The sequence below is a fragment of the Oncorhynchus tshawytscha genome, linkage group LG12, assembly GCF_018296145.1.
Source record: "Oncorhynchus tshawytscha isolate Ot180627B linkage group LG12, Otsh_v2.0, whole genome shotgun sequence".
NCBI classification, from domain to species: Eukaryota; Metazoa; Chordata; class Actinopteri; order Salmoniformes; family Salmonidae; genus Oncorhynchus; species Oncorhynchus tshawytscha.
In genome coordinates this window covers 62,995,514-63,010,149 of record NC_056440.1, presented here as the reverse complement: position 1 = coordinate 63,010,149, position 14,636 = coordinate 62,995,514, and the positions used below count along the sequence as shown (strand labels likewise).

The 14,636-nt window shown below is 42.3% G+C and overlaps 1 protein-coding gene across 2 annotated transcripts; it reads right to left on the bottom strand.

The window, feature by feature from the left end:
- Window positions 1-6,902: 6,902 nt before the first annotated feature.
- On the bottom strand, window positions 6,903-12,597 carry LOC112263639 (secretory carrier-associated membrane protein 5-like). 2 transcript variants are annotated; one of them, XM_042330879.1, is made up of 7 exons: window positions 12,390-12,597; window positions 11,781-11,836; window positions 11,449-11,574; window positions 9,756-9,912; window positions 9,390-9,491; window positions 8,717-8,834; window positions 6,903-8,517 (listed from the first exon to the last, which is right to left on the bottom strand). In XM_042330879.1, exons 2-7 carry the CDS (start codon window positions 11,785-11,787, stop codon window positions 8,326-8,328), a joined length of 702 nt encoding a protein of 233 aa, XP_042186813.1. In that variant the 5' UTR covers window positions 11,788-11,836; window positions 12,390-12,597; the 3' UTR covers window positions 6,903-8,325. The 2 variants fall into 2 exon arrangements, with proteins under 2 accessions (XP_042186813.1, XP_042186812.1); XM_042330878.1 differs by lacking the exons at window positions 11,781-11,836; window positions 12,390-12,597 and having other exon boundaries at window positions 11,449-11,584.
- Between the last annotated feature and the right edge of the window lie 2,039 nt (window positions 12,598-14,636).

The window sequence follows — 14,636 nt, the reverse complement described above, 5'->3', positions numbered from 1 at the left end:
AAAGGGGGGTGCAACTCAATATTAGGAAGGTGTCCTTAATGTTTTATACACTCAGTGTAGAGTTGACATGTTTTTAAATGTTGAGTTTACATCCCAATATTACAGTTTATATAAACCACAGAATAAAATATATATATTTTTTAAACGTTTGACACAGAAACACTGGATTTTCTGTACAAAAAATATGAATAACATTCCACCCATGAGGCCACGAGAGGGCGCTTTGGTGATTCGACTGCAGGAAAGGGCTACAGACTGCTACATACCATACCTGATACATACCATACCTGATACATACCATACCTGATACATACCATACCTGATACATACCATACCTGATACACACCATACCTGATGCATACCATACCTGATACATACCATACCCCTACAATACTTAGGGATAGATCCAACAGAGTAAACGGAAATCCGGGACACAAATTAGTATAATATTTAACCTGGATTTCCGTTTCCTTGTTGCATCTACCCCTGAGTCCAGGTTGGATGGAGAGAAAAGGAGCAATGACTGAGTGGGCACAGTGTAGGTCAAGAAGAAAAAAAACTGTTTCCATCATTTGAACAGTGAACTAAATGATGTTCTGATTTACATGCAGCTGCAGTCACTGGCTCATTTGTTTTGATAATGGCTCATCCTGTCTCATCCTGTACATATTTTATACAGAGCAGAGTGTGCCGTATATATCTGAGATAACAAACATCTCACTTTTTGTGTTAGCGCTCTGCATCGAAAGCGATGGGCGTTATAGGAGGCTGGGAAGCAGCTTGAGTAGTAGACTGACGACACACTCGAGTGCACAGCCTGACAGTTTAAATGCCTCGTGCCTCATCTCTGAAACATCTGGTCCCGTTTTTGGTGTCTGAGGCAAAGATATATTCTTCTTAAAACTTAGGTTCTCTCACTTTCCCCACTCATCAGCTTTAAGGAGTATGCAAATGTCTCGTTCCTTCGTATCCATGGGAGTCCGAACGACTGCATGGCTGCAACAACAGGGCAATACATTCTCATTAAGGCTCCCCTTCTTTGAAAGGGGAAGAAATTGAATTTGGGATATTCATGTTTATGGTCCCAGACAATTGAAACTAATGACCGGATGTTCAGAAGGCAAGGTAGGACTCCCCCAGTTAGTGAGGGATATATCTGTCTGTATGTATGTATATACAGAATGTCTGCAGACATCATCCTCCCAATGGGCTCCACAGGGAAAGCTGATGAAGTCAGCCACAGAGAGTGATGGCGGCTCGGCTGCAGCCGCCAGCGCCACACTGCCCTGCGTCTCCCATCCTCTGACAGCACCATATTTCAGTGGACTCTTTCTACACGACAGCCTGTACTGTCCCTGTCTCCTCTGGGTGTCAATGGGACGCCTCCCATCATCAGATGGGTGATTTCACATCCTGGTGGCGGCAACAGTCTTTTCTGTAGCAGAGTAACGTGGCCTGACTCCAGACAGCTTGGTGACCCCTCCTTAGTTCTTGGCTGGCTGCTCTGATCCATCTCGTGATGTGCGTGAGAAGATGAGCTGGGTTGGAAATTCTTACCACATGATCACTGCTACTCTTGGAGAGAGTGTGTGTGTGTGTGTGTGTGTGTGTGTTTGCCTGTGTCTCCGGAACACATCATGTTAAGTTACACTCAAGAAAATAAGAACAGGGGATGCCTGTGGGTTTGCCATACTGCCTTCTGTGTGCCTTCTACTAGCCATTAATCACTCTGTTAGTTAACCGCTGAGCTGCTGATGTATTTATCTTAATGAGCAACTAAATGAGAGAAACCAAAGTCTGGCCTTCCAAGAGGCCTGGTCTACAAGGCCAACTGAGACCAGGTCACACCTAAACTGATCTTCAGCTCCACCATGTTCCAGGTGACTCACCACACGCCTGAGTGATCCCAGAGAGTCCAGGTTTGGTTTAGGTAAGTGACTGCAGACACACACCTCCTAGAGCATGGTTTAGCAGTAGCCAGGGTGTGATCCCTCAGCCCAGGTCCCTGGGAGTGTTTAGAACAGCCTGAAGGGGGAACTCTCTGTCTGTCTCTCTGCTGACTGGTAGCACATAAAGCCCCTCTGTGTTCGGCCTGCTCCAGGTCATACACTGTGGCCTCTGTGTGGACCCCCCTCCTTCTTCACACTGCCCTCCACAGCCCTCTCCTCTCATGTAAGCTTGACTGATCATGGGGAAGAGATGTGTTTACTGTATGAGGGAATTTTTAGCAGTTTGCCATGGTGACTGTAATCAAAATATTGAAGCTGGAGGGGGATACACAGCCAGGTCAAAGGTTAATGCCGACACATTTTGAGGAATGGCTATTGACTTTATGTTGTAAATGAACACCGAGAGCAGTTTTCACATCTTCGCTAAGACCTGGGTGAGATGTTGCTAAGCTGAGTTCCTGGTATAGTCATGTCTACTACACTATCATGAAAGACAGAACAATGTGTTAAAAATAGCAACTGTCTAAATACTATTGATGTTACTAAATGCTTATAACATGCTGAGTATGATATGCACTATCGCTATACAACCTTAGTTGTTTATGAATCAATGATGCAATTCCAATGCTGCCAACCATCACTATTTCATATTAACCAGAATGCATCTATCTGACTTGTTCTTTCATAAAACGTGGGCCCAATTCAACAGATGGCTTTTCATGTTTATACCAATAACAGGGCTGGTCCGTGACTGCTAGTGGGTCCTCTGGGTGCCTATATCACTGTGTCATTTCTTCTCCAGCTCCTCTGATTCTATCACTCTCAACACAGGGAGAGCGGGAAAGCAAGGGGACATCCAGAGATAAATCCATTTAAAGGGCTTTTGAATCTAATCTATGATGAGACACCTTCTCAGAGGATGTCCAGGGTGAAATTGTGCTCAGTAAATTTGAGTTTACCAAGAGTAAAGTTATTAGCCAGACAAGTAAATGTTGGCCATATCGCTTTTATCACCTTGACTATCTGGGATTTCTTTCTGTTTGTGTTCAGGGCTGTGTATCTGGGGAAATCACACACTGGCAGAAGAGAAAGACACAGATCGTATACTGCCCCCAGTGGACAACTGGTTGAACAGTTTAACAGCGCACCCCTCACTCACACTGGATCAACACTGCCACCTATAGGCAGTCTCTGGATGCACAGGCTCACACTAGGTTTTCTCACTAGATAGAGAATAAATGTTTCTTGGTTTCATTTGTTGTGTTTTGGAAAGTATTTCAACATCATATTTTAATTACGAAATGCAAATGTTTGATTAAAACGAAGAATTGCAACAAATAGGTGCCATACATTGTGAGATGCTTTCGTGACCGCAGATTAACGATCTGCACAGAGACGGTGGGTAAACAAGTGACATGAATAACTTCCAGACAGCAAGTTAGAAATTTGAACGGGATCTTAAAGTGGCAATCACCAGTTTAATCAATAGCAAAGTGATGTCCCGCTCCCTGTTTCAGTAAAAAGCTGAGGGATGGGGCTGGAGAAATTTAACCAGAGCTAACACTGACCGTCCATTATATAAAAATGAACATTTTCACCATGTCTTTCGTCTATATCTTGTTTGTTTACATTTACTTTCTTAACAAACAGTGGAGTAAAACAAGCTCATATTTTGGGTCGTACCGACAGTTGAACTAATAAGCTCATGAGGCATTTATAAGTTATATTCTTCAAGATTCAATGGGTACATATCAATAATTCATTAATTCAAGTCAACAAATTAATAGCAACTGCAGATTCCCCTGGAATATGTAACATATTATACGGATTGCAGGAGGGGGTGTCACATATCATATGAAAGGGATGATGTTGTACACAATAGCACACCATTTTCGGGGACCAGTTTTGGATCGTGAGCGCTACTTTCAGAACTACCGGCTGAAATTATACAACACCTTCATAACGCATATTTAACTGCCTGGTTCCAAAATCAGCAAGGGACTGGAGAGCTAATACAGTGACAGCAACTAACAGACAGTCCAACTAATAGACAGTCCAACTAATAGACAGTCCAACTAACAGACAGTCCAACTAACAGACAGTCCAACTAATAGACAGTCCAACTAATAGACAGTCCAACTAATAGACAGTCCAACTAACAGACAGTCCAACTAACAGACAGTCCAACTAACAGACAGTCCAACTAATAGACAGTCCAACTAACAGACAGTCCAACTAACAGACAATCCAACTAATAGACAGTCCAACTAATAGACAGTCCAACTAACAGACAGTCCAACTAACAGACAGTCCAACTAATAGACAGTCCAACTAACAGACAGTCCAACTAACAGACAGTCCAACTAATAGACAGTCCAACTAATAGACAGTCCAACTAATAGACAGTCCAACTAATAGACAGTCCAACTAATAGACAGTCCAACTAACAGACAGTCCAACTAACAGACAGTCCAACTAATAGACAGTCCAACTAATAGACAATCCAACTAACAGACAGTCCAACTAACAGACAGTCCAACTAATAGACAGTCCAACTAACCTGACAGTCCAACTAATAGACAGTCCAACTAATAGACAGTCCAACTAACAGACAGTCCAACTAACAGACAGTCCAACTAATAGACAGTCCAACTAACAGACAGTCCAACTTACACTCACACCATAACTCCACTTCCCAACAACACACAGTCAAGACACACAAAGACCAGACAACATATACAGTGGGGCAAAAAAGTATTTAGTCAGCCACCAATTGTGCAAATTCTCCCACTTAAAAAGATGAGAGAGGCCTATAATTTTCATCATAGGTACACTTCAACTATGACAGACAAAATGAGAAAAAAAATCCAGAAAATCACGTTGTAGGATTTTTAATGAATTTATTTGCAAATTATGGTGGATTTTTTTTCTCATTTTGTCTGTCATAGTTGAAGTGTGCCTATGAGGAAAATTACAGGCCTCTCTCGTCTTTTTAAGTGGGAGAACTTTCACAATTGGTGGCTGACTAAATACTTTTTTACCCCACTGTATATATTCAAGGCATAAAATGGAATAGAGTTTGTTTAATGTCCGTAAGGGAAATCAAAACATAAAACGACAAGACAACATTTTTAAATGTACGTAACAATTACACTTTAGAATAAAAGTCCTCTTCTAACTGTGCTTCAGAATACTGTCTAGTTGTCTCTCCAAGATGACCACGCCATCTCACATGATCAGCATAAGCACAAGGGGGATATCCCACTGGTCCAATGATCTCCCACACATTTAATGACATGGACATGACAGAGAAGCAATAGCATCTGCTGGTACTGTGTGAGCTGTGGTGGTTGCACATGAACGTGTACCAGGAGAACACTTTGGTCACTGCTTCTGCTTGATTACTGCAGAGACGGAGCTTATTGTATACTGATTATATCACAGTTTAAGCTAACAGTGCTCTAGACACCTTTACATCAGTCGCAGGCTAATCTAAGCCCAAACAACTGTACTTACAAACACAACCCTTCCATAGTCAAGGGTTATCTGCATAGCTTACACCACAGTACATAGTACTGAGTACATAGCTGATTCCTTTTAGATATAGGAGAGAAAGGAAGTATAGGTTTGGGGGATTTCTCTAAAATAATTTGCATACTGTAATAATGTTGAATACAGCTACTTGAGGGGTTAAGGTGCCTTGGTATATATAGATTAGGCCAGGTTAGTGATCTAGCTAGAACATGAACTAATGAACACCTGGGAAACACTGCTTTTCTACTGCTCTCTCTCTCTTCTTCCCTCAATAGGAGCCCATTTAGGTCATTTTCAAACCCCTACTACCCCAGAGAAAGTGGCACTCACACCGTGCCATAAATGTCTCTCTTTCCCCTACAGCTTAGAGCACACTGTAATGTGTTCACAGGGACCGCCTGCTCAGCCATCTGCCCCTGTGAGAGAGAGAGAGGTGGCAGGAGGGCAGTATGAGCCAGGCTGCGGCTGACTGGAGCCCACTTAGATGTAAGGCTCTATCTCTCCCTTCCTTCCTGGTCACATGTAGCTATTACCTGGGAACAGGAGGAACCATTGAGCTGTTGACTGAATACTGACTGAGCTATAGACCTAAAGTCTACCGTATGGATAGACAGACGTCTGAGTGCAGGCAGCTTGGATATCAGGGATTTTCTCTCATACAAATAAAAGGGACCATCGGCGCCCCTCTGTGGTCAAACAATCGTACAACAAGACATACGATGCAACGCTGCTGTCTAACATTGTCAACCCTAGACAAGACGTTAACTACACACGTTTAAAAAAGAGCACCCTCTAAGACATGTAGAGATTCAATACAAAATACAACGAGAAATCCTAGCAATTAATTTATAGCTCACATTGATTCATTTACATTAGATGTTACATGTTTATCTAAAGCAGGGCTCTCCAACCCTGATCCTGGAGATACCCTCCTGTAGGTTTTCCTTCCAACCCCAGTTGCAATTTACTTGATTCAGATGATCAACCAGCTAATTATTAGAATCGGGTGTGCTAGATTAGGATTGGAGCGAAAACCTACAGGACGGTAGCGCTCTCCAGGAACAGGCTTGGAGAGCCTTGTTCTAAAGACATTTTGTACAATAGTCCCCTAAAAAGAGTTCTGTGTTTTGGTACGTATTCATTACTTCATTCATTACTTCTCAGACTTTCAGAAGAAAGTCCCATTTCTATTACTGTGGATAAATGCGACTGGCCTGTAATCTGTCAGCTCAGGCCTAGGAGCTGGTAGCACACAGTTATCTCTCCATTGAGTCTCTTTAAAACAGTCTCTGAGCCAGCCCGATGAAAGATATCAACGTACACAGTGAGCCCCAGGGACATCAACACCAACGTCCAGGTTAAACTCGAAGGAAGTGGACTCGCTACCTCCTCAGTATTAAATCAAAACAGGACTATGGGTTCATTTTAAATACATATTATATAAGCTATCAAAAACATACACATGGACGTAAAGGGAAAGGTTCACAGTGTTTATAGCTCTGCTTTACCTGAAAATAATACCCTGATGGCTCAGAGGAGAGTCCGTTTTGTTCAATCAGCTGGCATTCACTAGTATACAAAGTAATACATTCTTAAAATACATATTTATTACCAAATACGCTATCTCCTACTGTACATAAACACTCCTGGTAAAATATTAAAGTTATCCCAGTGCTACATTCTGTAATAAACCGTTTTTATCCGCTTTGAAATATCAGTAGATTTAAAAAATAAAAAATAAAATTTTTAAAAGTGAATAGTATTGCACTCAAACACAGTCTTACATGGCTCTCTTCCTACAGCCTGTGGCTACATTTATTCACGGCAAAACCTAGAGTCCAGTAACTTACTATGAAAAAAATATATATATAATTGAGATACTATATCATGAGCATGACTTTACAAGTCATGAGCAGGAGGAGGCTACCAAAAACCAAAACCGAAGATCATAGAGGAGAGGATAGTGGGTGATCGGAATGAGCTCTGACGAGCGGAGTTGGTGCTGTGTGCATGTAGCCACAGGGCCCTGCTAACACAGTGACATAAGACAGGGACACGTCTTTGATGTGACGCACCAAAACAAAGCAGCGGAAGCAGGAAAATGACATCACACAGTAGAAACCAGATACTGTAGTTCAGTGTAGATGCTGAGAGCATGAAATGTCTTTACGTTATGGGTGTTCAGAGTCAGCTGGTATAGTGTGGAAGTGTAGTGTAGTGCCCTATAGCAGGGGTATATCGCTAGCAACAATAGAATAAATGATTACAGCAGAAAAGAGGAGAATATCTTCCTTCTAATGATGTCAACATTATTTCTTAACTCCTAATATTAAGCAAATTACACTTATTGGAGCCAATTACACTCACCGGAGTATCTGACATCGGCTACCAGTGCGTCAAGTGTCGCTGGCTGCTGGTAAGCTTTCTTGGCTTAGACATGCATTTTTCCAAACATATGGCTACCTTTGTGTAACCAGCTAAACAGCAGCTCTTAGTGTGTTTGGAGTTACCTTTCAAGCTAATAGGCTATGTTAGACTTCCTTCCCCAATTACAATAATGAAAAACAATCCTATTCATTTTTGAAATGTTGATTACTTCTCCTTGACATTATCATTCACTTGATGCTAAGACAAGACAAGTGAGAAGAAAACAAATCACTAACGTATGATGGGGGTCCCTGGGTTGCCGGTGTGCCTGGGAGAGGGTCCCTGGGCAAAAAAGGTTGAAGACCCCTGCCCTATAGAAAGAGCTGTTGTGATAAAGACACACTTTTTGGGGGATGGGATAAACAGATACCAAACTCCTGCTCCTGCTTTGACATGCTTCCCTCCACTTTATCCCCTACATCTGGTTGTCATTGTACTGTGGGGTGTTGCTGGAGTACTGCTGATCCGGCATCATGGCCCCCGTGGCGGCTCCCATAGCTGCCTGCTGCGCTGCCTGCTGGATGTGGGGGTTCTTCCAGGCCCCTGTGGTCCACTCCTCCTGAGCCTTGCCTATGCTGCCCCCGCTGCCACGGTAGAAGTTATGGACCTGGAGAGAGGGAGCAGTGGGACGACAGGAAAATGTCAGGCTGCACATAAAGATGACAGAGAGCAATGGAGACCTTTGTTGCTGCCCTATGCACCAGCCGGCACAATGGGCATGAGTGACTGACATAAAGATCACCATACACATCCTCATGCTCTACGTGTCCCATGGTTGTGACGGAACACAGATGATATTAACTTGCCTTGGTGAGGGCGATGAAGGACAGCGTTGCCGTGGCAGTGAAAAAGAGGGTGGGGATGAGCATCAGCAAGGCGATCCAAAGGTTGTAGCTGAAGAAAGAGATGGTGGCCAGCCAGCCGCTGAGAGATGTAGAGAAGAAGAAGACAGTTACCTTTTGCTCGTGTACACTGAGTATACCAAAAATTAGGAAGACCTTCCAAACTTTGACAGCGATCAATGATCACTTTATGTAGCAGGCTAATATCATGGATCAGCCTTAAAAAAGTTTTATATCCCACATATAAAACCATCCATTTCTGAATGTTGACATCTATACACTTTATGGAAGCTGCCATTACAATTATATCTGCTAATCAAAGTGAAGCCAGGTGACATTTAGCCCTTAACAGCCTTAAACTCAGACAGAATGACAGAATGGAGTCATAAATGTCCTGAGTGAGGCTATTTCCTGACTGTCATCTATTGCATTGTTAATGATATGACAGGATGTGGTAATGTAGGAGGTTATACTGCTGTTGTTTTAAAGACATAAATGTTTTGGCTAAACATTTGTCGGTAACACAATAGCTTTCATGTATAATACATTATGGAACATTTCTAAGCATTGATACATGTGTATAATCATTTATAATGGGCTTATTATTGAAGGTGATTTGAATGTGTAAGCAGTTTACCAGTTTCCCCAGCCTGGGATCCCTATGCACTGGATAATACTGATGCCCACCTGGGCCATGAACACAAAGAAGAACGCCATGAAGTTGAACGAGCTGTCAGTCCTCGGAGAACAACAAAAAGGAATTGTAAATACACGGACACACAGCACATTATACAGTGTGGTACTTGTTAGATTTCTCTTGGCGGTAACTGATTTCCCTTGACTGACGGTATATCCCTATGATCAAGCATAATGGTGTCATAGTAAGACCAGGGGGGTTTCCTGACCACATTGCCTGATCAAGAAAAACTATGGGCCCTAGTTATAGCTTAAAAGGATCTAGTGGTACTTGGATACCTTATGGATGTGTATGAAATCCACTTACTTGAAGGCCTTGTAGATGGGCCTGAACCAGCATGCATAGGAGCAGGGGGTGAAGAGAATCAACCATATGATGGCCATGCCAAAATTTGTCACGCCCCCTCCACCCAGCATCCACACAAAGCAGCCCGCCAAATTCACAGCCAGGGTGATTGCATACACTATAAAACACACCACCAGGAGAACACACTGTTATACACACCAGTAGAACAATGCCAAAGTATAATACAGTATAACCCCAGTCAGGGAACCAGCTCTCAGATAAATGTGCACATTCTGTCTACTCCGGTTCCTTGGGTGTCCTTTCTGCAGATGTCCATATTTTCTTTCTCTTCTCTGTTTTGCTCTAAGTCTCAGTAATCTAGCAAACCTACTGTTCTTAAGAACAAATTGGTTGTAATTTAAAGCACTGCGTGAGCTAGAGGTTCAGTTCCGGCCTGCTCCACAGAACTGCCACAGGCAGCCAATCAGCTTCAATTACTGGTCCACAAAGGGAAGAGATATCCCTTCATCCAAGCTACAAACCCAACTAGAGCTATAATAATAGACCCATTAAGTGATTAGTCTTTTACAAACCCAACCAGAGCTATAATAATAGACCCATTAAGTGATTAGTCTTTTTTTTCCATCTCAGGCAAAGAAATGAAGTGAAGGCTAGAAGTATTTTAATTGGTTAAGTTGAGCAAAGAATACCTTTGAGTTTTCTGTACAATTCTGTCTATTCTTGACCAATAAATCTAATGTGACAAGGGTGACTATTCAATGAGGTGAGTTTAAGGGGTTACATTTTAGAATGACTAAAATCATAGACACATAAACTCATAGAAACATCAAACATGCAGAGCAAGCACAACATTCCATCAACACTGGATTTGGTGTATAAGTGCAAACACAGAGGTACAGAATACCTGTTTACATGTTTATCACTTAATGGGGGGGATCTGCAGAGAGAATAAAGGATAAGTCATTAAATGTGAAGAAGGAGCAGCGTATGCATCATCCCACGGGCCTGGATGACAGACACACTAGTGAAGGCAGATACTCAGTGAATTTCAGGAAAATGTAAATAGTGAAACAGTGGAAAAGTGATCCTTTTTAGATAAAATTATACGAAATATATTCACGTCACTAAATAATTGATTTAGTCCATGCTCGTGCTCATAAAAAAAAAATGCTCTTCCCTCATCTTAAATGGCACCGACCACTGCTGACCTACACATATCTAGTTAGAGCAGAAGACCCTCCGTCATTCTTTGTAGCTGTGGTGGATGAAGACAACCCATGTGGCATGGGAGAGGTTAACTGTCAGCTCCTGTGTGTTCACCACAATGATCTAATCTGAACAGTAGGCTACACTGGAGAGAGGGGAAACTTGTTTTACACTATTGTGGCTTCCTGAACCGTACTGTCCTGGCACACTTATTTTCCTTTCACACGTTCCTTTCCAGCAACTATGGTTGATGAGTAATCAGGCCAGCGCAGTGCAGCTTGGCTAGGCTCTCTTGGCTCAGCTCAGTAGTGTGAAACAAGTATAACAGTGCAATAAGAGATCATAACCCGTAAATATGTGGACTCTATAACAGAGTGGCTGACTAGAGTTGTTCTAGTATGGGCTGTGGGTAGTGGGCAGTGGCTAGTGAGCTGTGGGTAGTGGGCAGAGGCTAGTGGGCTGTGGGTAGTGGGCAGTGGGCACTCACAGATCCACAGGTGGTAGAGTCTCTTGCACATGGTGCGATGCTGTTCAGGGATCTCCTCGTCAAAGTCCTGGTAGAAACATGGCTGCAAGGGGATGAACCCCGGTATTGGAGGGAAGTTATTCTCTGCTGGAGACATGACAATCATTTCATGAGTCAATAATACATTGGTAGCATTTGCAGTTGTGTCATGTTAGGCTAGATAATATTGTTTGTATGATTGGTTGGTTGATGAGAGCCAAACCGTAAAGTAAATGACTTTCATCGAACACCATGATAATGTACCAAAACATATGCATACTATGTGTCAATTTAAATTGAATGCAAATCCTTACCAGCCATGACTGTTGATTTTATTGTTCAGAATGTTTTGGTCCTCAATCTCTTGAACCTACAAATAAAGAAAGTGTAGCTTTGTAAATGCAGTCATTCTAAAACTCAGTACCAATCAGCTTTTGCACTCACTGGTGAAATGTATTTGCACATTACATTAGTAGGTCTAACACAATAATTGAACAAAGACTACTGACAGAAAGAGATGGATCAATTATGTCAGTGTGCAGCTTATGTGTGACACCACTTGTGACATACTGTAGCTATGCTTTTATCCAGTGTTTTCAAGATCTATAATCTCAACGTTGTCACTTGTCACATTCGACTGAAGAGATTTGCTGACACACACACACACACACAGAGACGTGTTGGTGGCATGGCTCAATGGTGACTCTTCAGGGTTTACGAACTGGGATCCTTCCGGTGTGCGAGTAAAAGTGGAGACTTACTAAATCAGTCTTCATAGCCTAACATTCGTGGTGTTTTGATTTGAATTCGCTGAATAGACCGATATACTACCGGTACTCGCTTCAAGTCAACCCGCTATCTTTGAAATTAGTGCTATCCTGATAGGGATCAACGGAATTCCATTGGAAACATAATCTGTTTACCTCCTCCTGTCCTGAGCGCACTGTTGCTATTTACAATGTCCTGTCCCTCGGCTGCATGCTATCAGTTCCACCACATCGAATATGAGGAATGACAAAGCTTGATAATGAAGAGATAAAGTAGAATAAATCACTGTTATTTCACTTTTTTATACGAGGTCGTGGAAGTAATGCATCTCCAATGCCGTAGCTGTCCTATCATTGTCCGTGAATCTGCTGTCCTATCAGTCCTGACCAATAGGCACACTGCTCTCTACTCGCGATTTCGGCGTCTTAACATTATTATCCAATCGCTATCGGGCTCTCCCTTGTTCCATGGCGGCTGCTCTCCACGGTGCTGAAGTTAATAGCCCGCTGTCAACAGAGAAAGCCATGTCATCAGTGACCTACTCTGGTGTTACTGGTGCGCTTCGATCATTTTACTCATAATGATCACCAAATGAATGTTTATGAAATTAATCAAATACGGGATTATTAATCAATAATGATCAAGTAGTGGGTATTTTGGTTAGTCATTGGCATACAATCTTTCACTTAATGTTTGATATTCATATGCAGAAATGATGGTCAGCAATTACGGTCTGTCAGGGGTCTCATTTATACTGTTTGATAGGGGCCATAGGGTTTATGGGCAGGGCTAACATTGTTTACTGTTTATTAATGTATTCCATCAATAATGTACAAAACAGGAGGGGGTGTTAGCCAGCAGATGGCAGTGTTGATATTGGTTGGTTTCTGGTTTGTCAGTCAGGGAGTTCAGTTCAGCACAGCTTTACTGGTTGGAGTTACAGTATCATCTATCTATACAGTTGACATACTCATCCTATGAATGTTCCTCATATTACAGAGTAATATGACATGTATGTTTTAATGCTTTATGATGGATGAATTTAGCATGCAGACCTTTTCACTATGCTTCTCTTGTTTACAGTAAACCTCAACTTTTATGTTCAACACTGGTTAAAACATTCTACACATCCATTCCAACAATAATTAATAGCATACCCAAACTGCACTGTCTGGTATAGCCCTTCCTTTGTTGTCCTCAAATAGCTTAGCATGACAAATTGGATGTAATGACCATAGAGCCTCTCCTGCCCTTTCCAACAGCAGATCCAATTGTCCCTTTGTTCAATTACTCATATCCCCAACATTAATCATTCGTACATACATGGTGCCCAATCAGTGAATCCAATATCTTTCACAAAGTTAAAATATGCACATATTTGCATGGGATGAATACGTACTTGAGTCTTGGACTCTTGGAACATTAGCCCTTGGGCTAAAAGAGATCCTTACTAAAAATCAAATCAGGTCTAGGGACACAATTGGAGAACTCTACCATAAAATCTACCATGAATAACTCACTGAACTAAACTCCCCATCTTTGCCCACCTGGACATGTCTCTCTTTTAAAACCTTATCAGGATTCTTCCAGCCACTTACATTTTCACAGAGATGAAAAAAAGCTGGTGGACATGATTCCCCCCCTCCCCCCAGAGAGCAGACAGACAGTATAGCCTAGCCTAACCGCTGATGTTCAGTTCACGTAAGGACAGACGCTGTCAGTCAGTTATCTCCTCTCTGTAAGGCCAACCTGTGATTTATTTCCACCAGTGGCTCCAAACTCATATGGCCCTGTGTATTTCATTACCGTGGCTGGCTGGGTGGTGGGGGCTGAAGGTCAGCCGGTGAGACAGGGAGAATGAGTCTGTGCTCATCAGAGCTGGTGACATAAGCTAAGGTTAGACCTGACATACTGCATATGGCTGACTGGGATGTTAGTCATACAAAGTAAAAAGATACAGGTATATCTTGTTCCCTGTAGAGAGTCACTACAGGGCATCTAGAGAGGGTACGTTGTTTACATTGTAAGTTTACTGTGCTTTCTTGTAGGTTAAATCCTGAGTCCATTCTAACATAAATCCAGGTGAAACTTAGGTGAATATGCATGGTCATTATTTGAAAGCAGCATGAATGGACATCTGGTGATTCCTCAATCAAAAGGCTAAGGAGCTTAACCTTGCAGTGCACTGCATGATAAGTTGTTAAATTGTCATTTGATTTCCAATACTTGGCTTTTATTCTGCATAACTAAAGCCCTGTTGTAACCTAATTCTTGTGTTGGCAGGCAGGGGCCTTGCTTTGAAACCAACAGGCTGGAGGATGCCAAGAGCCACATGCTGAGAGGAAGGGTGTGGGATTCATCACAACAAAGAAGGAGAACACAGGAATCCCGCAGTAGCACTT

Excerpts from the sequence above, each read along its gene's own strand:
- LOC112263639 (XM_042330878.1), bottom strand. The coding sequence starts at position 11,584 with ATGTCTCCAGCAGAGAATAACTTCCCTCCAATACCGGGGTTCATCCCC. Across the intron at positions 9,913-11,448 it reads ACTCTACCACCTGTGGATCT|TGTATGCAATCACCCTGGCT; the intron begins GTGAGTGCCCAC and ends TGTGTTTTATAG. Across the intron at positions 8,518-8,716 it reads CCTTCATCGCCCTCACCAAG|GTCCATAACTTCTACCGTGG; the intron begins GCAAGTTAATAT and ends CCCTCTCTCCAG.